General features: G+C 37.0%; 2 protein-coding genes across 2 annotated transcripts; both read right to left on the bottom strand.

Annotated features, from left to right (window-relative positions):
• Positions 1-1,127: 1,127 nt before the first annotated feature.
• On the bottom strand, positions 1,128-13,870 carry LOC121506778 (sodium- and chloride-dependent neutral and basic amino acid transporter B(0+)-like). The gene is made up of 15 exons (XM_041782647.1): positions 13,817-13,870; positions 12,389-12,533; positions 12,153-12,284; positions 11,611-11,772; positions 11,261-11,375; positions 11,055-11,187; positions 10,768-10,908; positions 6,703-6,838; positions 5,831-5,923; positions 5,590-5,715; positions 4,709-4,827; positions 4,509-4,608; positions 3,677-3,786; positions 1,989-2,156; positions 1,128-1,253 (listed from the first exon to the last, which is right to left on the bottom strand). The coding sequence occupies exons 1-15, from the start codon at positions 13,868-13,870 to the stop codon at positions 1,128-1,130; spliced, it is 1,860 nt and encodes a 619-aa protein (XP_041638581.1).
• Positions 13,871-17,335: 3,465 nt separating this feature from the next.
• On the bottom strand, positions 17,336-26,209 carry slc6a14 (solute carrier family 6 member 14). The gene is made up of 15 exons (XM_041783286.1): positions 26,143-26,209; positions 24,661-24,805; positions 24,455-24,586; positions 22,815-22,976; positions 22,583-22,700; positions 22,367-22,499; positions 21,176-21,316; positions 20,633-20,768; positions 20,447-20,539; positions 20,231-20,356; positions 20,026-20,144; positions 19,840-19,939; positions 19,632-19,741; positions 19,183-19,350; positions 17,336-17,491 (listed from the first exon to the last, which is right to left on the bottom strand). The coding sequence occupies exons 1-15, from the start codon at positions 26,206-26,208 to the stop codon at positions 17,336-17,338; spliced, it is 1,905 nt and encodes a 634-aa protein (XP_041639220.1). The 5' UTR covers position 26,209.
• Positions 26,210-27,225: the final 1,016 nt, after the last annotated feature.

Raw genomic sequence — 27,225 nt, 5'->3', positions numbered from 1 at the left:
TTATTGGGTCATAAAGCTTTTCCATGCTTTACTGTGAGAGAAGATGACTCAGTGTGCAAACAGAACAAATGAATCAGAACTTTGTTGGACTGCAGCAGCTACCCTTCACCAAAGTTTATGTTTGTTTAATGAGTGTATCACATAGGATGATCAGGGTTGGAGTTGATGATTTCCCTGCCAGAATAGGGAAAAAATGTCATTTAAATGTTCTCATATATTGCTCAATATATCACAAGTTTTACCCCACAATTAAAGATTCAGTCAACATTTAGTTGTAGCAGAAGACCAGACCACAGTCTACCAGAGAGTTAATGTAAAAACAGAATAATGGTGAACTTCCACAATATAACATTTTTATCAAGGTGCTGGAGTTAATTTATGCGAATTATACTTTGCAGGCAAAACTTAAGTTTCCTGTTATTAAGCACTCTTGCTTCAACAGCCTTTCAGGGAATAAATAAATAAATAAATAAATTGGGTGTCAGTGAACAAAACAATGCCAAGGCAGACACGTAAGACCTTAAGTTGAGTCATAGATGAATACCAGCTCATTTATTTCACAGATTTCCTCATGAGACACGTGATGCCAAAAAAGGCAGTGTGCTCATTGTCTCAGGTTTAGTTTGTGAGGTTTAGTTTCTTGGAACAGGTAATTGTTTACAATCTCACTAACAGCTTGATATAAAAGAAATGCATTGGCATCATGGCTCACAGCTGACTTGTTTTCTGCATACATAAGCAGATGCTGCTTTATAGAGAAAACAACGAGCTAAATAATTGTGACAAAACAATTCTCCACACAGACCTTTGTCCTGCATACCAGAGTTAAACATAATTGGACAATATAACATGACACTTTACACAACTGAAGACAGACACCAGAATTCCCTCTGCATTTTTATGGTAATAAGTGTCTGTAGGGATTACTTCAAAGGAAACTCATCTGGCAGTCAGTTTGCTTTTCCATGACTTTAGTATCACACTCTATTTGAATGTTCAGCTTTGGCTCAAACTAACTGATAGAAAGGAGACATGTCTGTCTATGTAAGCTAATTTCAAGAACGCACGAGCTCAGGGCTACATTACCATACCAGTGTGTCTAGTCTTCAAGTAAATGGAGATTAGATTTACATTTGTTTATTTGTTAACACTGCTCTTCTTCTGCGACAGTTTTCATCTGAGTAGCGTTCTCCCCGATGGATTTCCAAGTAGGGACCCCAGTCTTCAGAGGGAACACACAAAGACTTCACACGCTGCCAAAAGATTGGGACAGTTAGGATTCCAAACATGGGGGCACGGTTAAAAATACAGGCTAAAGAACTGCCCCAAATTTATTATTAGAATATTTTATCCAACTTTAAATACTTTCTGTATTCTACCACACATTTGAGAGGGACCTGGATGCAGCCGAGGACCTCTACCCCATTCCGGGAGTCGGAAAATTGCCACCATATCTCGTCTTCTAATACCGGAAGTCACTTGAACTGAACGTCTTCTTCGTTTTTTTCTTTGTGCATCCGGCCACAGGCAGGTCTGCCACATAAGGAAATACAAGTAGGGAAAAAATACGTATGTTTTCAGACTTGATTGTCACAGGTTGTCCTTTCTTTTTTCATTATTATTATTCAGCGTGTGGTAATGATAAGAAATCATGTGGGGCAGACAAAAATGTGTACAGGCATATTATGTCTGTTCTTAGTGATACTTGGATTTGGATCATAAATCGATTAATTAAAATGAATGTTATGTAATCGCTGTGCTTGTTAGTCTGAAAGCTCACATATTTTTCATCTAACCTACTTGTATTTCCTTATGTGGCGGACCTGCCTGTGGCAGCGATGCACGAAGAAAAAAAAAAGAAGACGTTCAGTTCAAGTGACTTCTGGTATTAGAAGACGAGATATGGTGGCGATTTTCCGACTTCCGGTATGGGGTAGAGGTCCTCAGCTGCATCCAGGTACTCTTGACACATTTTACAACATACACACCTGCCAGAGGGTTCCTTCAGCTCTCATCAGCTTATATACAGCTACCAAGGGAACCCACATGAGGACAAATGACACCATGCACCAACCCAGAGCCAAGCCCCAGGCTGGGTACTGGATCTTTCCATAGGAGGGGGGTACAAATGTTGTAAGAGACCACAACAGGATCACCTAGATAAATAAAATAAGCTGTTAGTATAATGTCTAAGTATTATTATTACAGGTTTGGGCTGGTATAAAAAGAAGCTTTAAAAAAGAAATGAGCCTCCTGCTCCGTATGCATTAGTTCATCCAAGCAGTGTTGAAGTTGAGTTACCAAACCTTGAGTCTCTGTCAAGTCTCAGTCCCAGTGTTTAAATCTGACTTAGAGTCTAGTCTCTGTTACCTCAGTCTGAGTTTTGACTTGAAGACCTGTTTTTGTACTTGACAGCACATGAATATACAGATGCATTAAAAAAATTAGGATGTCATGAAAAGTTTGTTTTCTGCTGTGAATTACTTCAAAAAGTTAAAATTTCATAAATTCTAGATCCTTTTCATACAAAGTGAAATATTTCAAGTCTTTTTGTGTTAATCTTGATGGTTGCAGCTTATAGCTTATGAAAATCAAAATCCCAATATCTCATCAAAATATTTCATTATTATGTAAATGTCCAATTTGCAAAGTTTTCCTGAGCCTTTATTCTCTCACTCTGGTTCATTACACAGCCACTATTGGAGCTCCTTAGTGCAGTGAGTGTGTGTTGGAGGAGGTCTTGAGTCTTTGAGAGACGCCAGACTCAACTATAAAGACAAGCTGAAGACTGCTATTAGAGCAACCTGGGCTTTGAAAAACTCCAGCAGTGCTACAGACTGATCGCCTCCATGCTATGCCACATTGATGCAGGGATTTGTGTAAACAGAGCTAAGACCAATTACTGAGTGCATAAATGCACATAATTTTCCATATGATTGACATTTATGTATTTTTTTGGACTAGTGTTTTGTGATATTCCAATATTTTAAGAAAGTGGATTTTTGTTTTTTGTGAGCTGTAATTTGTTAATCAAGAATAAAACAAAAAAAGTCTTGGAGTATTTCACTTTGTATGAGATATATCTAAAATATATGGAAGTTTTATTTCTTGAATCAAATTAGTGAAAAAAATTAACTTTTTTTTATGATATTCTAACTTTTTTCAAATGCATCTGTAGCCCTTGTTTAAAACTGAATGACTTCAGAGCCTTGGGGAGGAGTCCTCCTCTCCATATTTCAAGTCTAAATGCAGTATAGGGCATCAGTCTAAAGCCCTGTTTGAACTGCAGAAGTGTTACCCAGAGACCTCTGGTAATTTGTAGTATGTCTGTGTTTCTAACCCTGTGCAAATCGTCCATGTCTGTCCAGAGATTATTCCAGGGCAAATTACGTACCATATTTCAGCACATACATAGGTCCACAGGTGATACTAATCTTGTGTGAACAGTGCTTAAGTCTGAGTTCAAATTTAGTCAAAAGTCCTGAAAATTAGGACACAGGCCAGACTTGATAACGCTGTGCTTCAAAGTACATTTTAGTGGGGGATGTCATGGACCTACCATTTCTTCAATCAACATATTTCCCCATGCTAGTGTAAAGCCAATAAATGCATCAAGTATTGGGGTTAGACAGTCAATGCAAATAATACAGTAGAATAAAAGAAAGGTTGTACTCACCAGGATGATGCAGGGGCTGATAAAGTACCAACATGCCCTCCACCACACCCAGAAGCAAAAGCCTTTTTTGCCAATCATCATCTCAATATCTTCAATGAAATTTTTCCCACCTGTAATTCAACAGAAAACAGCGTCACATTCTCAAAGTCCATATAAAGTTTAACTTTTGTCAGAGGGAAACTAAGCCAGACACTCAACTGTAAGCCAATGTTTCAGCAATTAGAAAACAACTAGATCTATGAAAGGAAAAATAAATCAACCTATGATCTTTTTCTGTTATCTTTTAACAGTTAATTATATTCCTCACTGTGTGTTTTTTAAATCTGTGTAAAGTGTCAGTGAAGACAAGTTTTTGCATTTACCAGAAATAACAAGAGGCCTGAGGATAATGATTGTGATTGTCTGTCATTATGTTGAAAATGTCTCTAGAATATACAGCCAAAAGTTTCCTTGTTTCAAAATAAAACAAATAGAAATCGAATCATTTTTAAGTTAAAAATTAAACAACATATCTTTTTTTGTTTTGTTTTTTACGAAGTTCCTCAACAGTACTGCTAACTTAACCAGGTGGAAACTCAGTTACATTAGACAGATTGAATGGTGTTGATTTTCATCACAGTACAAAAAGTCTAAATTTAATTTATACAAGATTTCATTCATAAAAAGTAGATAATTGTTTTAGTAACAATACACCATATTAGTTATGTTATTAGTTATCCTTATTTCTAATATCAATAAATTCAGTAAACACAGACTAGTCAGTTACTTGTAGAGTTTCTTTAATCAATAGGTATTGCATTTACTTGTGATTATTTGCATTATTTATATTTACCATAAATGTAGATGATGGCGATGATCTCAAAAAGAGCCAAAAAAAGCAGCACCCAGCTGGCAATAAACTGATCCATCAGAGTCACCCAGTATATTCCTGCCTAAACCAAACACCAACACATATTAAATCACATACGTAAACAGCAGGTAAGTGTGGTGATAATATGAGGCAGTCAGAACACAGTTAAGGATTCACTGTACCCTTGTAACACACGGTAAACCCAGCAGGTAGAGGATGGATACTGACACTATTGTCAACAGAGGTCGTTTAGATTTGAATAATTCAGGGAAGGCATCACACAGGCAGGTTGTGACCACCTCTGATGACAAGAACAGAGAAGAGAATAGATGAGTCTGTGATCTGCTGCTTGAAACAAAAATCCAGTGTTTGAGTTAAGATCACTATGTTATTGATTAGCCTAGTTTATCTAAACAAGTATAGTATGAACACCTGTTGAGGTAAACTGCGGCCCTTCTCCAGACCCAGTTTAAGGCTTTACAAAGCAACTGCAGCATCACAGATGCCCTTTTCCATTTTCTCTCTGTTGGTTGGAAAATTTCCTCTATCTATGACTGAAATTAATATAATGTTTAAAGCCATCTCAAAGTTTAGTTTAAAAGATTTTTTTGTACTTGGTGACCAAGTAACCTTTATTTGAAATAGTCGTGTCTGCCTGCCTTCCTGATCCTGTTGGTGTCTGTTTGGCTTTATTTGTTTTTTTAGTGTTAGCTTTGATTGGTTACTGTTTGTCATTGCCAGCTTTATTTTTTGTTGTTGCAAATGACTTTTTGTAATGAACCAACTCTTTTTATGTTTGTGTTATTAACTTTATTTTTTCAGTATTTCCGTTTATCAAGTGACAACTGACAGACAACTGGCTTGATCAGGAGGAACACAATATTATACACCTGTTTGCCGCTTTTGTTTGTTCCGGTGGGTTCACATGTTGCACTCCTAAAAGATTCCCTTAAGTGAAATGCTGCCCCCTCCTATTGCTGACCTGTACTCACTGTCCCCAACCTTGTGTCACCTTTTTTTTTCCTAAAAGAACTGTGATAAACTTCCTCTATGAAAATCTTACCTAGTTGTGCAAACTGGGAGTCCAGGCCAATGATAAAAAGCATAAAAAAGAACAGTATGGACCAGAGAGTGGAAATGGGAAGCTTGGCTAAAGCATCTGGATACACAATGAAGGCCAGACCAAATCCTGCATAAATATGGAGGAAGAGGATGTTAAAGAACATAGAGCAACCTAAAAAAAAAACAAAAACAAAATACACAAAAAAAAAACTAGAAAGAGAGTTTGACTTCAGATGTCTGACCTTCTTTCACTACTTCTTCTATAGGTTTTCCATAGACATGAGCCATATGACCCAGAATGGAAAAGATGGCAAAGCCTGCAAACACACTGGTAACTAGAAGGAAATAACAATCTTAAAGTTAGTCACATTAAGTTCAGACATCAGAGATAAATCAGGAGGCAAGATAAAGCAAATTCACCACCTGAGGGCGCCCTGTACAGAAAAGCAGCTTTGAACTCATTTCATAAAGTCTGGTTGGCTCTCTATGAGGACCATGGTATCCTATGATGGCTGTTAAGCATGGTATTTCCTCTAATAGGCCTACAATTCTGTCGACTCATCAGTCAGACACTAACTCAATATACACATTTACATGTATAAATACTAGTGCTGTAATACTTTAATTATGGGCTTTATAATCAATTAATTAATTGCAATTGCACATATTTTGATCATTTGGGAAATACTGCATTACTGGTAGATTTTATGATAACAGCAACAAAACAATCAAATAAAGGACATGCTTCTGAATGGAATCCAAATTTTCCACTACCATTTCAAACACAAGAAGTTGAGGCCAAGGACAATTTGTCCACTTAGTAGTCAATCTAGGATGGTGTTAACCTGTAGATTATGGATTTTACCGATATATTTATAAAAACTCAGAGCACAGAGAATTTTTACACGTGTTCCAATCGAAGTTACAACATTTCTTTAGAGTGCGAATTATCAGCATACTTTTTTTTTTTCATCTTTTACCCCTGAGATTAATTTTTTTTTTTTTTTTACCTCAATAGAGATCATGTGAATTACACAGTATTATTTCTGCGTAAGAAAGACCTGAAAATAACGTAACATAATTTATTTAAAAGAGAGCAACTACAACAACTTACCATGGTTAGTAAACGTGACAATAACTGAGTCAAGGAACATGTTGTTGTGAAAGTTGCTGTAGGATGCAAGAGTCAAAACTCCACTTGTAGCGATGGCCAGAGAAAAGAAAGTCTGAGTTGCTGCATCCTTCCAAACCTGAAACACAGATGTGAAACTTTTAGCATGCCACCATTTTAGGATGTGGTTAAACGTGCTGTTATACTGGCTCATTACATGACTACTTTGGTTTTTTTAAAAATTCCGATTGGCCAGTCATGTGTAGGTCTGTTATCAATTGAGATATCACCAGCAATGTGTTTTCTAGCAGTAAATGGATAGCACAAACTGTCACTAAGAAAAGCATGCTGATAGCTATAGCTCTGGACGACTATTTGCAGCCATATCCATCCACGGAAAGACGTCTGGTTAATTAGCCATTGGTCACTTGCTAGGTAGAAAGAGTGAGATGACTTGATAGCAACAGTGGAAAGAGAGTGGAAAAAGACAAAGAAATGTTAGTTATGACTGACAAAACTACAAAACGAAAGATGGCATATTAAAGATTCACATTATTAAAGATTCTGTCAGATACGGTGGGATTTAAATTCCACTGACCAGAGAAAAGTAGGCTTATTGTTAAATTATGCTAATATATGACAAAGCTAACTCAGGCAGGTGTTGCCTTTATGCAAATGTGTTCACCGCATCTCACTTCACTTTCGGTAGTAAATATTGTCAGTGTCTCAGGAGGTAAGTTTGGTGTCACTACATTGTAAATTATACCATGGTCTTTGTGAATAGTTTATTCTGATTGGCTCTGGAAATCCCATTGGTGTCCATTAACTTCTGATATATGGACACCGTTCGAACTTCACAAGTAGTTCTGGTCAAAAAATCATTACACTGTTCCAAATTAATGCGCAGCAGCCGTTAGGAGTAACTATAGCAACCTGAGACAGTCATATTTTTTGAACAGGGAGTACAGCGCTGCCAGCCTAAGGAGCCTGCAGACCGGCATCAACCGTCACTAAACTGACATAAATAAAATGACACACTCCAGGGTTAAGACCAGTAATGTAAGACAGTCTTATCTTCTATATCCAATGTACGTCTTGTTTCCAGGCTCACCTTAACTCTGAGAGGTGAGTGTCGCAAAAACTCACTTCCCTCTTGTTCTAACTACTATAAATTGTCAGAAGATTCAAATAACATAAACAAAGGAAAAGAAGCCATTATTTCTTTGTAGAGCCAAAGGAAACGCTCCTGATGAAACAGCATGATAATATCTGATAAATATTGATGTGTCTGATGGACAATCAGCACCTGCAGGGCGTGGATAACTCCGTTTCATGTCTGTAACCTCGTAATGCAGAAAGGGGAATTACTCTGTTTATGCAAACAACTAGTCTGTTAAAACTACGCTTTCTATCAGATGACTGTTTATGTTAACATACAGGTTTAAAGTCTGATCACAGATTACTCTTAGTCTCACTCGTCTTCATGTCTTTTCATTAAAAAATCATTCAGAAAGTACACTGAGAGGACTAGTTTTTTTTTGTTCTGTTGTGACTTCATATCTATGGCCCACCCTGTTTACTGGAGTACTGAATAACGTTTACATTCCCAAAGAACGTTATGGGATTGGAATGGCTATCAGGGATTAATGGACTTTGTGGACTCCACGTCATCCATTAACCCTGATAATTGGACACCTCATCGGGTATTAACCCTTGAGCCAGGTGTACACTGTGAGATTTACCTGCGATTCAGCCACGAATTTGGAGTTGCACGACTCTCAATCGGCTCGGGCGTCGTTTGTTGTGCTATGTACAGGGGCATATGATGGCCGACCACAGCCCGTTGTACGACCTTATGACCTGCTCCTAACTGGTCATTAGGATTTCTGGCATGTTTGATAATTTGGTCATACGACTCCAGACACTTCACAGTGAGAGCAGAAACCCGACTTTACGTATTCTAGTACAGCAGCTAACGATAGATGCTTACTATGTACGACAGTTGTTTCGATAGGAATTCACCTTGAATTTTTAAATATTGATATATTTTTGTAATCATATGTTCATGTTTTTTGTATTATAAGCGGTAAGTAAGTAAGTAAATAAGGTGGATACCACATTTTTCCTGGGGAGGTCTACTATAGCAACGAATGTGGGTGGAGCGTCCAGTATAGTAACAATAATAGCAAAAACGTAATTCTTCCAAGGGCTTACTAAAGTGTTTTAATGTCAACAGTGGTTGTTCTGGAATGAATATTTGCTGCAGTAAATACTGCTTCATTTTTGTTAAATCAATAAAGTTAAATGAGCTGAAAGTTTTAAATTATGTTTTCTGTAATGCTCAGTACCTGTTGCTTCGTTTGTGGTTTTAATCACGTGACAAAGTTAAGTATATGTCTTTAACAACAGTGTTTTAATTATGCTGTTCACTGTTTAATTGCATTTGGGATGCAATTATTTCTATATTACTTTATCATTAATTAAAAACTTGACATTTACCAAACTGAAGAGCTGACAACTTGAGTCATGGATCATTTTATCAATATAATTCCCACATTTTAAAAGGGATTAGTTGGTGGAATAAGAATTTCAGCAACCCCACAAACTAGAAATGTTACTGAAGGTGGTGTTCAAACACATTTAACAAAACTTGATCGACAATTTCAATACTGTTACAAAGCTAATAAAGTTTGCTAAATATGCTTGTCTAGTTTTTCCGAGGTAATGTCGTCAATTTGTATTCTTTAGTATAGGGCGGAGAAAAAAATAATATTTTCCCAATTGAGGTGAAAGAGATGAACGTTCCATATTTTAATGTCCATATTGCTCTAATAATCACGTTTCACATCTCGTTTCTATGCAAAGTCCCATTTAGATAGAAAGGACCGGAATTTGTGCCCATAATTCACGCAAAGAATCATGGGGGCTAGGAATAAGGTGGATATGAGTTATTGATTAGTAATAACATAATTTATGCAGAATTGAATCCTAAAAAAATGCATCAAAGACTTTTGTCAAAGTATGTGGTGTATGCTAGAGGACTTGGTTAATGTCTGAGGCAAATTCGGTCACTACCAGGCATATTATAGAAGTTACTGATACATTATTTGATTTAATAGAGGAAAAACCGGACAACAGCTTATTGGCCTTTTTCAAAGGTAGTGTTGAAACAGAGAACAAGAATAAAGTTTGAGGTAAGCTTGGGGTCACCGCAATGTATATTATTGGAGTTAGTGATCATTTAATACGTATTTAAGTATATTAAAAATGCACTAAGCCCTGTAGTGCAGAGGACATAATCAGTGTGTCATTTGAGTTTGATTACAATGTGTTAGTGCAGTTATACAATATATTATTTGATATTAATCCTACACTGTTACCCCATAACTCATTATAGGGAATTAGTACATGTAACCATGCAGTTTAAAGCACCAGTTTTAAAAGTAGGGCCACTTAGAGACATTACTTTGGCTGAGGACTTCAGTGCTTTTGTTTGCTTGTACTACATGCAGATAATTGGGTTCTTACCAAGTGGCAACCTCCAGTACAAAAAATGAAGCCCATGAGGAAGTGCAAAAAATTGCTATACCGCAAGTGTCCACTTGAGGCTGGCTGCAGGAACACCGGAAGTCCCGTCTGCACACATGTTAAACAGCCGGTTTTGACACACAAAATAAACTGTTTTACAGCCTGGTTCAAAACACCAAACGTGTCTCATTAGCTAGTGTCTTATTGTGCTCACACTGTAGGGGGGTGAATTTTTTTGTACCACGATCATTTGGATTATATTTAGGATGAAAGCTGATTGGCGCATCTCATTTGATTGACGGATAGCTCGGCAGACAGAGGCTCTGTTTCTGTCAACCGGAATGCTAGCTAGCAGGCTGACAGGAAGTTGCGCTTAGTGGGCGGGCCGTTAGGTTGATCCAAAGTTTGGTTTAGACCGCGATTTCAATATGGAAGCGTCCACTGATTGGCTTCAAGAGCTGTTTGAGTCTGCCTATTGTAAGCAGATGACTGATGTCACACGGGGTTTGTCCAGTTCTTTCTACAGTCTATGATTCTTACCTGTCCCTCTGTCAATTTGGTCAAATCAGATCTGGAGCCAATGAAAAACTCCAGCCCCTCTCTAGCTCCCTCTAGTGTCACACCACGGATCAGCAGGATCAGAATCAACACATAAGGAAATGTAGCTGTAAAATACACAACCTAGAGAGAAAAAATCATCCATCAATTTACTGATGATGTTGAAAGGAAACATTTCATAAATGAGTAAGAGATAACACAATAGACTTTGCTTTATTTACAGAAAAAGACAGTGGACAAGATCAACTATAAGGTGAATGTCATCCTACTTTGCCTGAGGACTTGATGCCTTTAATGAGTGATGCAGCAAGAATGCAGGAGCTGAGCAGCAGACAGAGGGCCAAGTGCCAAACTATTGGTCCAGTTTCATCTAGACCACTGGATCTCTGCAGAGCCACACGGCTGATGAAGAGAGAAGAGTGAGTATACAGTCATATCAGTGTAACAGATGTGTGCATCAGTGTGTTTTTCTTACTCCCAGTACTGCTCACTCGGGCTCTGCACTGGAACTTTGATTACACCGGACACAGGACATGTGCTATTTTCCTGAGTCCAGTTGGCCACCAAAACACCACTTTCATTACAGTACACTAGAAAGAGAAAAAGTAAAAGTGAATGGCTTCCTTTAGATGCCAATCAGTGTGAGAGTTTTTGTACAGGTATAACACATGAAACATGATATGGGTCTACATCTCAAACTAATACAACACAAAAAGCTTCCTTTCTAGTAAGGGTTCTGGGGGTACTTTCGGTCTTCGATCAGCATCTTGCATTAACAGATTTGAGCTAACATTTTTAAATGGAAAAAAGAGAAAGGACAGGTACCTAAGGGTGTAGTGCTACAGTTCCTGTCAGACCAGCTGTAGCATTTGGACCAGGGCAGAGGAAACTGGAAGGAGGCGAACAGGTAGTACATGCTGTAGGCCACAATGACGTTATAATAAATTGCGATTAGCGCGTTCACGATAACCATGGAAAAGCCAACACCTACAGAGGATAAAACATTTTAACACCGTTTTAATAAGTTATATGACATTCAAAAATATTAGCTTATTATCTACCAGACCCCACAGAGACCTCACATTACACCTTGCCTTTTCTTCTGCTCAGATCCTCAGAGTTAAAGAAAATGACCAGCAATAAAAGAACTTGCTATTTAGTCTCAAATCAAGTGACAAATTTAATGGATTTATAAAGATATTCAAATATATTTCTGTGATTTATTTATCATTCAAATATTGATCAATTTTTAAATAAATTATTAATAGATATTTAGCCTTAAGTTAAAGAACACTTAAGTCCTATTAGATATCCTTGTCATATGCATGTAACTCTTTTAAAGTACTCCTCTGCTCTGTGAGGTTTACCTTGTAGGATTGGCACTGCCCTCCATACATTGATTGGACTTTGGCTGCAAAACTGACCAATGGCGCTTTCCAAGAAAAAAAGGGGAATGCCGCATAAAACCATCATAATGAAATAGGGAATGAGAAAGGCACCTGCTCACAGGGATAAAAATAAAGTTTCATGATATACAAATTACTCAGTTAATAAATTAGTTATTAATCACTTTGTGTGAACTTCAGTGAAACCAATTACTTACCTCCTCCATTTTTAAAGGCTACATATGGGAATCTCCAGATGTTTCCCAGGCCAATAGCAAAGCCTATCATAGACAGCATGTACTCAGTCTTGTTGGTCCAGTTTCCACGCTCAGGATTCTCATCACCATCTTCTGTTGGACAGTCCTGCTTAAAGCAAGGAAGACAATATTTGAATTTGTTTGACTTCATCTTATCCCTATTTGTAAAGAAAGCATCTAATTACTTTTTTAACATCCCTTAATGAAGCTAATCTGAAATTATTAAACAGCCATCATAAGAGGTTTAAGATTTTTTTTTTTTTTTTTTAAATTAAGGATAGAATTAGGACTGTCAAAAGGAACATGTTATGGATTGAAAGGGATATGGGGGACAGTAAAGAGTAGTGTTTGATAACACAAGGTGTAGGTGACTTTTGACTTGTCCACAGCTATCTTTATTGAAGGGACAATAAATCATGCAATTAATCAGGATTAAAAAAAAAAAACTAATTGTTTACCATGATTAATCATTATTAACTCAATTAATCTTGACAGCCCTGATTAAAATATTTACAAATTTGGTCCAACTCTATCAGCAGTGAATTACATGGAAAGTTCCAGGTAACATATATTTTAATGTAGAATATTTATTTAATGCAGCTTTTACTTGGGTTTTTTACCTAGAGCCCAAGCACTTGCTGTATTACTGGCTATGAGTCATGCAGACACTGAAAATAAATTTGACAGTTTCTACCAAACTTCTTTAAAATTCATCACATTGATCTCAAAGTTACTGCATTGAGACTATTTCAAAATCTCTTTGTTGCAGCAAAAAAAGTCGCTGCTGATCCTAAGATGACCTTTCAAATGATAGGCTGCCTGACATCCTCACCATGCTTGTCAGCATGTTGTGCAAGGGTGAGGTTCAGTGAATTAAGAGTAAATATTTGATTTTATTCCCTAAGGGCCAAAAAAGTAAACAGTTATCCTAGAGAGACATCTGTGAAAGCTCATCTCTGCCAATGTGAAAGGAAAAGAAAAATCCTAATGCCATTATAATGAGAAACTTTGCCAAAGAAGTGGTTTGCTATTAAAAGTTTATGAGCAGTGTTATCACCCTGTTTAATTATGCTGACTCAGGAGTTTTTTTTTCACATTATACTGACAACATGCTCCTCCATCTAGTTAAGATAGATCAGATACATTTTTGACACATTATTTGATGCTCTGCCAGAGTTTTACAACCATGTTATATTATTTGACAAGACATATTCAATCAGTACTAATAACGACAACAACCACATTAAGACACACCTGCCAGGTGTTCTGTTTCTTGTAAAATGTAAGAGCTCATGTTTAGCACAGTGAAAAAATAAGAGGCCATATTTATGATCTACATCAAATAGTCTGCTGTTAATTTTACTGAGTTAAAGAGGTTTTTGATCTTACCTGATCAGAGAGAATAGCAGGATCCTTGGGAAGATTTGAGCCATATTTCCTCATGTTGTTTCATTTGCTTCTGATGATCTGTTAAAGAAACTTCAGTTTACACGCAGGAATTGTCTAGTCACTCACACCAAACTGAATTCTTGCAAATGAGTCCTCTGAGAGACGTATTTTCTTCTTTGCCGCTTTTTGTATTTTCCTCTGCTGGTGAAGTCGTTGTTGTATCACCACTAAATACAAATTGTCTGCTGATTTAACTTTAGGAAAACTAACAACAAAGATGAATAGTCTAATTATACTAGTCTACAGCCAACTACAAACACAGTAGCTTCCTTCAAGCTTCAGGCTTCATCAAATAGTAAACTAGATATATAGTGTTTAACATGGCAAACAAGGCACACAGGTAAATACAGAGTCATGACAAACACAAGTAAAGGAACCCTCAGTGACACTAACTTAAATGTATTGATGGCCACCACATACACATGCTTACACATCTGCTAAATAGGTTATTTAATGCCTTCCACAGATCTAATCCATTTTGTTTCTGATTTACTTTTTGTTCTATTGAATTAGTTAAAAAAAAAATCACAGACAAAGCACAAGCTAGCGGTAATACCTCACTGTTTGGTAATGGATTCTCTGGTGTTTAGCCTTCAAAAGAGGCTACCAAACTAATTTGTCATATGTGCCACTGTAAATGAAGACATTTAGTCACTGGATTTCTCTTTCTAACTCCTATGAACTAGACAATTCAATTTGGGGTTAAAAAGGTTTAAAATTTCAGTGTTATACAGTTTTTTAGCAGGGTTTGTGACTTTACTACTTGGGCAGTAGAGTTTTTAAAATGTAAATAAATACAGAATGCAATGACTAGCAAATCTCATTAACCCATATTTTATTCACAGTAGAACATAAACAATATATCAGATGTTGAAACAACAGTCTGTAAATGTCTGGGAAGTAAGGAGACCAGTTGCTGGAGTTTTTGGAGAGGAATGTTGTCCTATTCTTGTCTGATTTAGGACTCTAGCTGCTCAACAATCCTGGGTCTTATTTGAAGATTTTTTTGTTTTATGATGTGCCAAATCTTTTCTGTTGGCGAAAGGTCTTGTCTGCAGGCAGGCCAGTTCTGCACCTGGACTCTTCTTCTGTGAAGCCATACTGTTGTGATGGATACAGTGATGCTGTATGTGGTTGAGGATTGTCCTGCTGAAATATGCAAGGCCTTCCCCTAAAGAGACATTATCTGGAGGGGAGCATATGTTACTCTAAAACTTATATTTACTTTTCAGCATTGATAGTGCCTTTCCAGATCTTCACTTCTGAGAGAGCATTACTTAAATGCTCCTTTTACACTCAGCCATGTTGATAAGGTGTTGCCAATTAACCTAATTAGTTGCATATTGCTTCTCCAGCTGTTATTGCTGTAGTGCTACTTCTTTTCATCCCTTTGTTGCCCAATTCCGACTTTTTTGAGATGTGTTGCTGCCATCAAATTATTTTATGCAAATATTTGTCATGAAATGGTAAAATGTCTTAGTTTCAGCATCTGATATGTTGTTTATGTCCTATTGTGTATAAAATATGGGTTAATGAGATTTGCTAATGATTGCTTTCTGTTTTTTTTTTTTTGTTTTGGTTTGTTTTTTTTGTTTTTTTTTGTTTTTGTTTTTCGTACACAGCACACCCATTATTTTTGAATTGGGGTTGTCAATTCTTTCCTCAATGGGACTGATCAACAACTTGGTGTATGAAAGCTAATGTTTTGAGAGATTCAATGAAAATTCAACATGAGAGGTGTAGAAGCATGAGTAATAGTGAATTTCACATATAATATTTCCATCCAGCTGCTGAACATACATTTGGCTATAAATTCTTCATTGGCTAAGTCCCTTTTTGCAGTTGTTTGGCTGAACAGTTTCTCTGACAAAAACTCTCAGTCTGTCATCACTATGTAGGGATAAACATTTTAGTGAAATAACATGTCATTGCATATCTCTTGTAATTTTGTAACCAAAGCAAGTCTCATTTAGAGATCGAGAAAATTAAGTGAGTTGTTGAGCCCAGTGTTACTGACATCAGACAGCTGAAGTTTAACTGTCAGCATACATGACAGTGCCTTTACATGCAGTCATCGAATACATGGGCGGTGGCAGATAAATGTTGAACTCCTGCACAAGCCATTTATTAGCCTGCACAGTCACAGACAGACAGTCATTATCTCCTGCAGTTAGCGTGAATCCTTTGGGTTGAGCAAACACACAATGAACACATAGAGAACAAGTCTTTAGTAAATATGAGGTGTGAAAACTGTTTGGCAGGTTTAACAGCTTTATTATAAGATCTGAAACTGCTCTTTTAAAGAATATAATCGTGTTGATCCTTAGTTATGTAATGCCTTTTTAGATAAAGTTTTCTTTCAAATAAAAGAAAGACACTACAAGTAATTAAAAAAATGGCAATTAAACAACAATTACCATTACTCAGTTTATTTGCAGTATAAAGTGTTAAAGAGGGTGAAGATGCAGGAATAAATTACATTTTAAGTTTTCCTGGATCAGGCTGATCTGCAGGAGCATAAAGATGTGTTGCAAAGTTGTCAGTCAATATTATTATTTTTTTTTCCTGTGATCAGATCAGACAATAATGTGTTTGATATTTTGGGGGCTATGTGCTTTTTGTCTGGTTTTGGTGCCCCCCAGTGGTATTTTGTCTAAAGAGACAGAAGCAGATGGAAATTCATTTTGCTGATATAAAGAGTTGATGGGAGACAAGAGAGCTTAGGGAATACGTCCAAAACACTTAAAATGATGATTGGCTTGTAAAATTAGCTACTCTCATCTAGGCTGCTTTGCACTGGCATTGAATGTCAAAGATGTGAAAGACACATTTATTGAAAATGTCATGCAAGGAAAAAAAAGATTTGCAGATTTAACACAGACAATGGTAATAATATGAAAACTTACCAAGATTACTGATACAGATCAGTTATTGATTTATAGAAGAGAGAGTGGAATAAATAAAAAAATACTTAGATCATATAAAAAACTTAATCTAAAGCCTCATATGTAGTAACATTTCTAAAATATACACTTAACTAAATGATTTCTCTTTACATCAGAGCAGTGCTTTCTTTGCAGTTCATTTATAATGAAATTATTTATGAAGCTTTTCTGTCTAGTCATGTCTATATGGCTCTGTTATGTATTCTGTAAACACAAAACCTCACACAAGCTTACTGACGACTTCCTAGTCCAGCAGGAACTGCTGAAAAACAAACAAAGCATTTGCAGATGAAGTGTTGAGGATGTTCTATTTTCCCTGTTTAAAAAACTTAAATTAAGAAAAAAGGACAAATGATATGGCAGATGAATGGACAGTTTGAATTTGGTTACTCTTAAACTCCTGATGGTTAAAAAAACCCCTTGTGTTGATTCACCATGCCATACAAGGTGTTCAAGATTTAAGAACATACTTTAACAAAAATAAAAAAGGCAGATAAACATGCAAAAACATACATCAAAGCCATGAGCTAGAGATCACATTAACATTCACTTCTGGTGCTTTTTCTTTTTTTTCCCTGTTTCTGCAGCGTTCTTCAGAGTAACGTTCTCCTCGATGGTTGTCCAGGTAGGGATGCCATTCTTCAGCAGGCGAACACATCGACTTCAGACGCTGAAATGTAAAAGATGCACTTAATATTTTCGCTGTCTTTCTTAAACTTCTCTACCTGTACAAAATTAAATGCTTTAAAAATCTACTGTCTTTGTTTGCAAGTAGATGCTGTCTTTTAAATGTATGTTACCAAAGTTAGCAACGTGAGAGTATTTTATTTTTATTTATTTATTGGTATCATTTCTTATCAACTTGTGTCATTGGACACAGCGGGGCCAAAATTCGACAACTGTGACCAAAAACAAACAGCACAAGATGGCAGTGGTGAGAAGTTTTCAGTTTCAGTTTGAGCTTAAATAAGATAATACTAAGCTAGTCTGACTGTTAGTGCTTGTGCTGTTCACACTGTCAGAAAAAATGTCAGAAAAAAAATCTGATATGAGTCACGTGAGCAAAAAATGAGATTCAGGTCACTCAGCAAATTAAGAGCCTCCACAAGGACATCTACAGTCTCTGCAAGGATCACAGCATCATCGGCGATGTCTACATCAGTGATCTGGACGTTGCCAAACGACACTCCACGGTTTGCTGCCTCTGTTTCCAGGGGCTACGACACACCCTAGCCTCACCCCAAAATCAACTGGGAAGAAGTAAGAGATGGAGCCATTACACTTCACAGCAAAGATCCCGCAGAGCTCCAGAATCCTCCAGGGGGAAACTCTACTCACCTAGTCAAATGCCTGGGTAGCCCAATAACCAAAACAGATGTTAATCCATGTTAATAAGAAGTATGAATGAAGTCATAGACAGCCACATAATGTCAGTATGAGAACTAGAGAGAGGCCCCACAAAATTAATTATGCTATTCTCAAAGGAATCTTGGAAGTGTTTTTAGTTTATATAAGCTCTCCCCCCAAAAAGGTCTTTTGTTCCAAAACACATTGCAGAAGGGGCTGGGAGTCTGGACACAGTTGTCCTGTGTGTAGACATTGTTTAGGGATTCATGGCAAATATTGACTCAAGATGTGCAATGAAACAAACTGAGAAAAAGAATTGAATTGTAGTCAGTGTGGAGGAATTCATGAAGTGTGGAAAAAACTGTCAAAAATAAGGAAAAGGGAGATAGAAAGCATTAGTATGTGGCCCAGGAAAACATAAATTCATAAAAGTCCAAAGAAAGAAAAATATTCAACTGACAGGAAAGCATCCAGGTTCAAAGCAGTATGGTTACTGTTTTTCTAAGTATAAGATTAAGCTCTTGGCTGTTTTTCAGTCTAAATTAAATTCATATAAATGGTGCTGCAGAGGCAGAAGGGAAGTCTGAAAGAACTTTTATTTGTTGTTGAGAGAAGGTGCAGGGGCTGCTGAGAGAGGCCATTCACGTTGTCTTGGAAACTTGTTGGTAATGCAACTTTTTTGAGGCTCAGCCTGAAGCGTTAGCCACCTTTGTTTGTCTCTTCCTTGGTTTGTGCCTTAAAATGCTTATAAGTTTTATTGCACTCACAGTTCATAACAGTAGAGCACATTAATACTGTTAAATGAATGCCAGTGTGCATCGTAATTGTAAGAAGCATCAAGTAAGTGGTGCTTTTATTCTGTTTCATTTAATTGAGTGTGAAGAAAATCTTTACTGGAATGACAATAACAGTGATGAATAAAGTCTCGTAAAATCATTTATATGTAGATTTGTGTGACACATATTAAGGATCGAATACCAGCATAATTCTGTAATGACAAAAACGCAAACACACCTTCCAGGGGCCTCCCTCTGCTTTCACCAGCTTATACACAGCAATGATGGGGATCCAAAGGAGGACAAACACAGCCATGCACCAGCCCAGAGCCAAGCCCCATGCAGGGTACAGCACATCTCCATAGGTGGGGGGTTTGAGTGTAATCACAGACCAGACCAGGATCACCTACACAGCAAAACCAGCAGCCATATTTGTTTTCTAAATTTACAGAATGCATTTGTTTTTGGGTCAGACTTATTTGTTAAATTTTTCAAAATAATCTCAAACTAAGTAACATGAGGGGCTGATATGCATGCATGACCATCAAAGATAGATCGCTGTTATTTAGTACCTTTAAATATTGATTACGTGGCTTCTGGCAGCGATAACCAGACACCTTTTCTGTATTTGAGGCAGTGCAGTTTCATCATTTTAAATTAAATATTGAACAGTGTTATATAACTCACCACAATGATGCAGGGGCTGATGAAGAACCAGCATGCTCTCCACCACAGCCAGAAGGCGAAACTCTTATTTCCAATCATCATCTCAATGTCTTTAATAAAACGATTTCCTCCTGGAAACCATGAAAAAAAAAAAAAAGAAAACTCTACAGTTTAATGATCTCCGTCACCTTGATATGCACTTGAACATTCATCCATTCACAATATTTACCGTAAATGTAGGCAATGCCAATGACTTCAAAGAGGGCCAAAAAAAGCAGCACCCAGCTGGCGACAAACTGGTCGATAAGAGTCACCCAATATATCCCTGCCTGTCTCAGATGCACATGAACACACATATCAATTGAGTACATTAACAAAGCTGCTCTCTGTGCACATTAAATCAAAGTTAACTTACTCTTGTGACACAGGGCAGACCCAGCAGGTAGAGAACAGAACATGTCGTTATTGTCAATAAAGCACGTCTGGATTTGAAGATTTTAGGGAAGCCATCAAGCAGGCATGTAGTGATCACCTCTAATGACAAGAAAAAGAAAATCAGGATCCAGATAACAGAAGTAGTCTAAATATAATGGGAGTAAAAGTGGGAACTCAGAACTCACCTATCCCTGCAAACTGAGAGTCCAGACCAACAGTCAAAAGCATGAAGAAGAACAAAACAGACCAGAGAGGGGAAATAGGAAGCTTAGATAGAGCATCTGGATATGCAATGAATGCCAGGCCAAATCCTGCATGAAGACAAAGAAACAACATCAGAGGCAAACAGGAAGTCAATGAAACATTTATTGAACCAGAACTAATTGAAGGGCCAGTCTAACCTTCTTTCACCACTTCTCCAACAGGCATTTTGTAGATGTGAGCCATATGGCCCAAGATTGAAAATATGGCAAAGCCTGCCACAACACTGGTACCTTAAAAAAAGAATAAAGGAGCAAATTAATCTATGAGAAAATTGTCTAATTTATTAAACTTTATTTATATTGTCCTGTTACTGTTAGTCCTACCAGCATTTGTTAGTGTTACAACAAAAGCGTCTTTGAACACGTTGTTGTGGAAGTTGTTGTAGGAAGCGAGAGTCATGACTCCTCCCCAGCCAATCGAGAGAGAGTAGAAGGTCTGAGTTGCTGCATCTTTCCAGACCTTAAAAATACAGAAATGGTATGAGTCAATTAAACAGTTACTTTTTCAATTCAAATTTCTGAATTTTACTATGACACAGAGCATCAGGGCTGTACTAGATTTTAAGCAATAATGTAATGGAATTGAGTGGTGGTATCACAAGGACAAATGTAATAGTATGAAAATGAAGTTGTGACTTTTTAAGAAAAAAAGGAGTCATTATTTTGGGCTATGGTTATCCTGCATGTGTTTTGAAAGTTCATATTAAAAGCACTTAACGCCTTTATGCTCATAATATTATGACTTTTTCTCATGATAATATGACTTCATTTTCGTAAGTCTTTAGATTTTATTCAATTTTTTTCTCTAACATTGCCCCAGTACTCTACTGTATATGACTGCACAGTAACATATAGCTGTGTCCCTACCTGGGCTTCTGTCAGTTTAGTCAAATTGGATTGAGAACCAATGTAGAACTCTATCCCATCTCTAGCTCCCTCTAGTGTCGCACCTCGGACCAGCAGAATCAGAATCACCACATAGGGAAATGTAGCTGTGAAATACACCACCTGGAGAAACAAAAGCCATTAATCAAGTTACTGAATGAGTTGAAAGATATAAGAGCTTTTTTGATGTATACAGCTAAGAAAGAGCAGACAACTGCTTGTTAGTCTATCCTAGCAAAAACAGTGAAAACGGTGGACCGCTTCAGCTTCCCTAGCTACATTCGTAGCTATGCTAGCTGTAGGGCTGGACAATAATAATCGAAATTAAAATTACGTAACGATATGACCTGCTGCAATTTTCAAATAGCAGAAAGTGCAATATTTCTTTGACCTGAAATGTGTGTCAAATATCAGGTGGCCTAGTGGCACCATGTACGCAGGCAACCTGGCTTCAAGTCCAGCCTGTGGCTCCCTTCCTACTCGCTCTCCCCTGCTCTTTACGCAGCAGAGATGTTATGCCCTGCACACCAGACAATAATGCAATCTTTGTCAAAGAATAGTTTACAAAAAAATCCTACTTTCCTCTTTTATTTCGAACCTTTTTGTTAATGATAATGAGAATAACGTAAAAATGACTTAAAAATTACCTTCAATACAACAATTCATATTTCATTCCATCTCATTTCATTTTATACTTGCAATATGAGTAAAAAATAATCACAATTACATTTTTTTTTTTCAAAATTGTACAGCCCTAGTGTAATTTATAGCTTGTGTTTGTTGAAAAATACATAAAATGAGGAACCTAAAAAATAATTGCATATTGAATTGTAATTGCAATGTTGGGGGAAAAAAAATCACAATTAGATTATTTCCCAAATTGTTCTGCCCTAGCTAGCTGCCTGGTCTGTCTGTTTGTCAATCTCATTGGTTTTGACAGATTTATCTCAACAGAAGCTTATTAGATGATTGTTTTAGATATGGTATAGTGACTTTGAAATGCATTGATTAGGCCCATACAAACTGCATATTCCTCAGCTGAGGTTTGTTTGATTTTTGTTCCAAGAAAGACCTTAAAGCAATGACAACAGGACATGGCTAATGATTTTAGCATTAGCTTTGTGATGTAATGGCCCTGTTATCGTTGTGTAGATGAGGTGGATGTTGACTTACTTTGCCTGAGGACTTGATGCCTCGAATGAGTGATGCACAGACGATTAAAGAGCTCAGCAGCAGACAGAGGGCCAAGTGCCAAACTACTGGTCCTGTTTCATCTAGACCACTGGATCTCTGCAGAGCCACACGGCTAAGGAGAACAGAAATGTGAGTGTACAGTCATGGCAGTATGACAACTGTTTATATTTGTGCTTTTCTGCGTGATTTTCTTACTCCCAGTACTGCTCACTCGGGCTTTGCACTGGATCTGTGACCATACTGGATGAAGGACATGTGCTGTTTTCCTGCTGAGTCCAGTTGGCCACCAAAACACCACTAATATTACAATACACTAGTAAAGCAAAAATAAGGCACATGCAGTGAAAATGAGAACTAGTTTTTCAGAATAAAATATTTCTTAGATCTCATAGCTTTCAAACATAAGGGTAAACCAAACACCTGGTACCTATGGGTGAATCGCTGCAGTTACTGGTAGACCAGGTGGAGCAGCTGGACCAGGGCAGAGGAAACTGGAAGGAGGCAAACATGTAGTACAGGCTGTAGCAGATGATGACGTTGTAATAGATGGATACTATGAGAGTCACCATAACCATGCCGATGCCAACACCTGCAGGACAGACGGAAATTGTGAGGCTGTGTTGTTTTCTCAAATGCATGATTATCAGAAACCAATTTAGATCAGAACTTAGTGAAGGAAAAATGTGTGTTTTTTATAGATAAGTCATTAAAGAAGTAAAATGATATGGGAATTATTCCTAATTCTATTGATAGTTTTTTTTTAATTATTTAAACTTTACAAGTGTAAAGGTTATCATCTTTAACAAACTCTCCAATGGGAAAGGTATCACACGGAGGGACTGGTGTCTTTATCTCTTTAAGTTGTTAAGCAGCCGTCCTCTTATCTCAAAAGTCTCTCTCTGAAACGTGATGAACTCTTTGTGCTAAAAGTTACAATTTAAACTAAATGTCCACAAAACCAGATAACACCTTTTATTGTCTACAGGTTTGTCCCACATCAGTCTATGCTATAATAATGTAGATTTAATGATACTTCCTGTTTTGACCTACATTTGAAGCACATTTTTTTCAAACAGCACAGATGCCAGTAAGTAAAAATACTAAGACTGAAGAATTTATAGTCTCACATATTTTTTCAAACTTCAAACATGATACCATCAAACTTTTTAAAAAGTATTCGAAGGCACTACCGCTCCCAGCAAATGTTTCATTTCTTAAAACATCAATATGCAAATCTGATCTTTCATTCATGGTTACTGGAGCTTTGATTTGTTAAACATTTATATTTCTTTTTAGTTTTTTCTATTGTCAACTTTCTGTAAACAGAAATAGATGACATTTTTGTTGTTTTCCTGAAAAAACAGTTTTTTATCCTCTTTTAATCAATGTGATGAAATAAAAAAGAAATAGTGTCTAAATGTTGATGTGTCAAGTTAGTCAGAATAAAATGGTGTTTCTAAGTTTCCCAATTCTTAGAATTAAAGATACACTTTAATGTTATTTCACTGGTTGTTTGCATACACAGAAAGAAACATTTTTTTTCTCATTGGCTTCCTTGCAGTGTATTAAAAAGACAGTATTCTCACTGAGCTACAGTTAGAGGAAAGCAGCAAAAAATGTTATTTTATTTATTGTGAACAAAAAAAATATCAAGGTTTGGCTCTTGAATATAGGTAATGGAGCTATTTATAGCATCCAGTACAAAATACACTTTGTTCAGATTTTTACTGGCAAACTTTTGCAGGAAGTATTTGAAAGGAGATGGAGGATAATTTTTTAAGATAGTGCTAATATTTATGAAGAGGGCAGGGTCAGGAAAGAGATAACACACAGCACTTTGTCCACAAAGGCTGCCAAAATCAACACATGTGGAAGTTCCTCCTTTTTAATCCTTGCTCTTTTTTTTCTTTCACTAAACAATCACTAAAGTCAGGAGTGATAAAACATGGATTTTTGCCTCCACGGCTAACCATTAACTAAGAGCCTCATTAAAACCTTCATGACCTACATCTTTACCCCAGATCAACCTGCTGGGTCTTTTACAAGGCTTTAATGCTCTGTTCTTACCCTGTAGGATTGGTACGGCTCTCCATATGTTAATCGGACCTTGGCTGCAAAACTGACCGAAGGCGCTTTCCATGAAGAAAAGAGGAATTCCAGTCACCACCAACATCAAAAAGTAAGGGATAAGAAAGGCACCTGCACACAGCGGCACATTGGTTGGTTCAAGAAAATAAAAATGTAAACAATTATGAGAGACCAAAAATCCGAACCTCCGCCATTTCTATAGGCCAAATATGGGAATCTCCAGATATTTCCCAGTCCAACAGCATAGCCAATCATAGAGAGGATGTAATCCCTCTTGCTGGACCAGTTCCCACGCTCAGTGTTTTCATCCCCAGCATCCATATGTGGGTCCTGCTTGTTGAAAATCAAACCAGTGAGAGTTGTAAAGGGCAAATTAGTTTATGATTCTAAGACAAGAGATGGAAAACATTGGAAAGGGAAGTACATTCTAAAATGATAACATAAATTCCTGCAATGCCAAGAAAAAGTCATAAAATTAAGGGTTGTGATGTAACAGTCATGGACGAAAGTATTGGCACCCCTGGAATTTTTCCAGAAAATACACCCAGAAATTGTTGCAATTACAAATGTTTTTGGTATACACACATTTATTTCCTTTATGTGCATTGGAACAACACAAAAAGCCAAAGAAAAAAGCCAAAATTTACATAAACACAAAACTCAAAATGGGCCGGAAAAAATTATTAGCATCCTTTTAAAACTGTGGATACTTGTGAGGAATTTCTCAGCTGTTTGTTCAAACTATAAAGTCACAGCTGTGGCTGATTTCTGTTGTTCATCATCTTAACTCAGAAGACCAAAGCAGAGTTTACTGCTGTGCTGCTATGTTCAAGTAAGCTAGAGCTGTGGTTCTCAAACTTTTCAGCCTGTTGCTTCCAAGATAAAGACACCAGAGACTGGGGACCACCGTACCTGAAGGTAGTTAAAGCATAGCTGAACACAGCTGTGCAAATTCAAGAATAGACGTGTGCGGACTTACTTTGTATGGATTTTTACAAATCTTACTTTTATTTAAACATAAATCTCACCAAATGGCCATGTTTTAATTTACATATCACAAATTTTATGCATTTTTTTAACAAAAATGAAATGGGACAAATATGCAATTTGAAATCATTGGAAAATTTTTGTTGTTTTTTTCGAGGGCATCTGGGAACCTCCCTCTTAGTGTCTTGTGACCCCCAAGGGAGTCTCGACCCCCATGTTGAGAACCACTGGACTAGAATACAGACTGGCTTCATACGCAGACAGTAGACAACAGCTGTTAAAGATGTAACAACCATATTTAATATGCAGTGACAGCAATTATCACTTGTCTTATCTGCTTTATACAATAAAATATCTTAAGATTTACAACAAGAAAACATAAAGTGAAAAAACATGAGACTTTAAAAGCTTTTCACTGAGAATTTTTGAATGATTTCAATTCCGCTGTTACATATGATTGATGTGAAGTCATTTCAGCAAATTAACAATTTATTGTTTTAGAAAAAGTTGAAAGAAAAAATGTATCATTACAGCAAGACAGGTTCACTGAATTCAACACCTGGATGCAATACTTATAAATTCATTTCATAAGTACCTCAAATACAGTACACCTTAACACTAAATTCCTCAGTGTATTGTTAGTAAAATCATCAAGTGTAACATAAAGTTTGTTATCCTACCTGTTCAACAACAGCTTGATTTTTGAAAACTAAATCCTTGAAACTGTTCCAGCTGTATTTCCTCATGTCTGACCACCTGCTGCTTAAACTTCCGTAAAAAGATTCAAATCTCTCAGGTAGGTCTGTTTTTAAGTCCCCCCTTTTGACAGACAAGGCAGTGATGTTTTACAACCAATCACCTGCCCAGACCCTCCCCCACAGCAACACTGAGGAGTGTTTTACAACTTAACTTGTAAACTGGAATCATGATTTGATGCATACTTAAAAGACAGTTATTCTGTTGATATCATAAATTACTCATCTTCTCTCATTTAGCTGAAAATAGAGCTGGTTGGTGTTTTTATGTACAAAATTATGTCATTTCTGACTTTTGTTCTTTATTTTCTCTTATAAAGAATACTCCCCACTCCTCACTATGATTCCCCCCTTTATCATTGTAGCAGCATCATCGTATTGAGAAATTGGCTAAAGAGGAGTTTTGCTAGTTAGTTTCTCAAAATACAAAATAGTTAGTGCTGTGTGGGAGTGTGCGTGACTGACTCTACACAAGTACCCATGTCTTAAACAGCCACTCCTTCAAACCTCTGCTGAGACTGAAGATGGATTGACCTCACTTTGGTTGGTGACACACACACATAATCACTGAATTGTGAGGATACGTAAATCTGTTTCAACCATAATAACAACATGGTGAGGAGACCACAAGCGTGTCATATGGCACCACTGGTGACAAAAAGATCAATGGAATACTCATGTACTACTTTGTTCAACAATTATTAAAGCATCTATATGTAAATGCTTTTGAGATGACTCTGCATCTGCTACAGCTGTGATAATAATAGATAATGTAGTCAGAAGTTTAACAGCTGACAAAGTTCAGGCAGTAAGACTACTGTCAATTCTGAGTGCTGGTTTCATCCTTCATTCTCAGCCTACGCATGCTCACTCATTTTCATGCAGTCATTAGCCATTCACATTACCTGATCATGTTTATCCAATAGCACTGCTCCACTTCCTCTTAGAAAGCCTCTAATACTGCTGACATTGTATGCAACCTTTCATCTCCCAATCACCGACAAACCT

Source organism: Cheilinus undulatus, linkage group 3 (genome assembly GCF_018320785.1).
Source record: "Cheilinus undulatus linkage group 3, ASM1832078v1, whole genome shotgun sequence".
Classification (NCBI taxonomy): Eukaryota; Metazoa; Chordata; class Actinopteri; order Labriformes; family Labridae; genus Cheilinus; species Cheilinus undulatus.
This window is presented reverse-complemented; position numbering and strand designations above follow the sequence as displayed.

Excerpts from the sequence above, each read along its gene's own strand:
- slc6a14 (XM_041783286.1), bottom strand. The coding sequence starts at position 26,208 with ATGAGGAAATACAGCTGGAACAGTTTCAAGGATTTAGTTTTCAAAAAT. Across the intron at positions 20,540-20,632 it reads TGTAACACTAACAAATGCTG|GTACCAGTGTTGTGGCAGGC; the intron begins GTAGGACTAACA and ends TCTTTTTTTAAG. Across the intron at positions 19,742-19,839 it reads TGGCATTGCCTACATTTACG|GAGGAAATCGTTTTATTAAA; the intron begins GTAAATATTGTG and ends CATGGTTTCCAG.
- LOC121506778 (XM_041782647.1), bottom strand. The coding sequence starts at position 13,870 with ATGAGGAAATATGGCTCAAATCTTCCCAAGGATCCTGCTATTCTCTCT. Across the intron at positions 12,285-12,388 it reads AGCCTTTAAAAATGGAGGAG|GTGCCTTTCTCATTCCCTAT; the intron begins GTAAGTAATTGG and ends CCCTGTGAGCAG. Across the intron at positions 4,609-4,708 it reads GTTTACCGTGTGTTACAAGG|GCAGGAATATACTGGGTGAC; the intron begins GTACAGTGAATC and ends TGTTTGGTTTAG.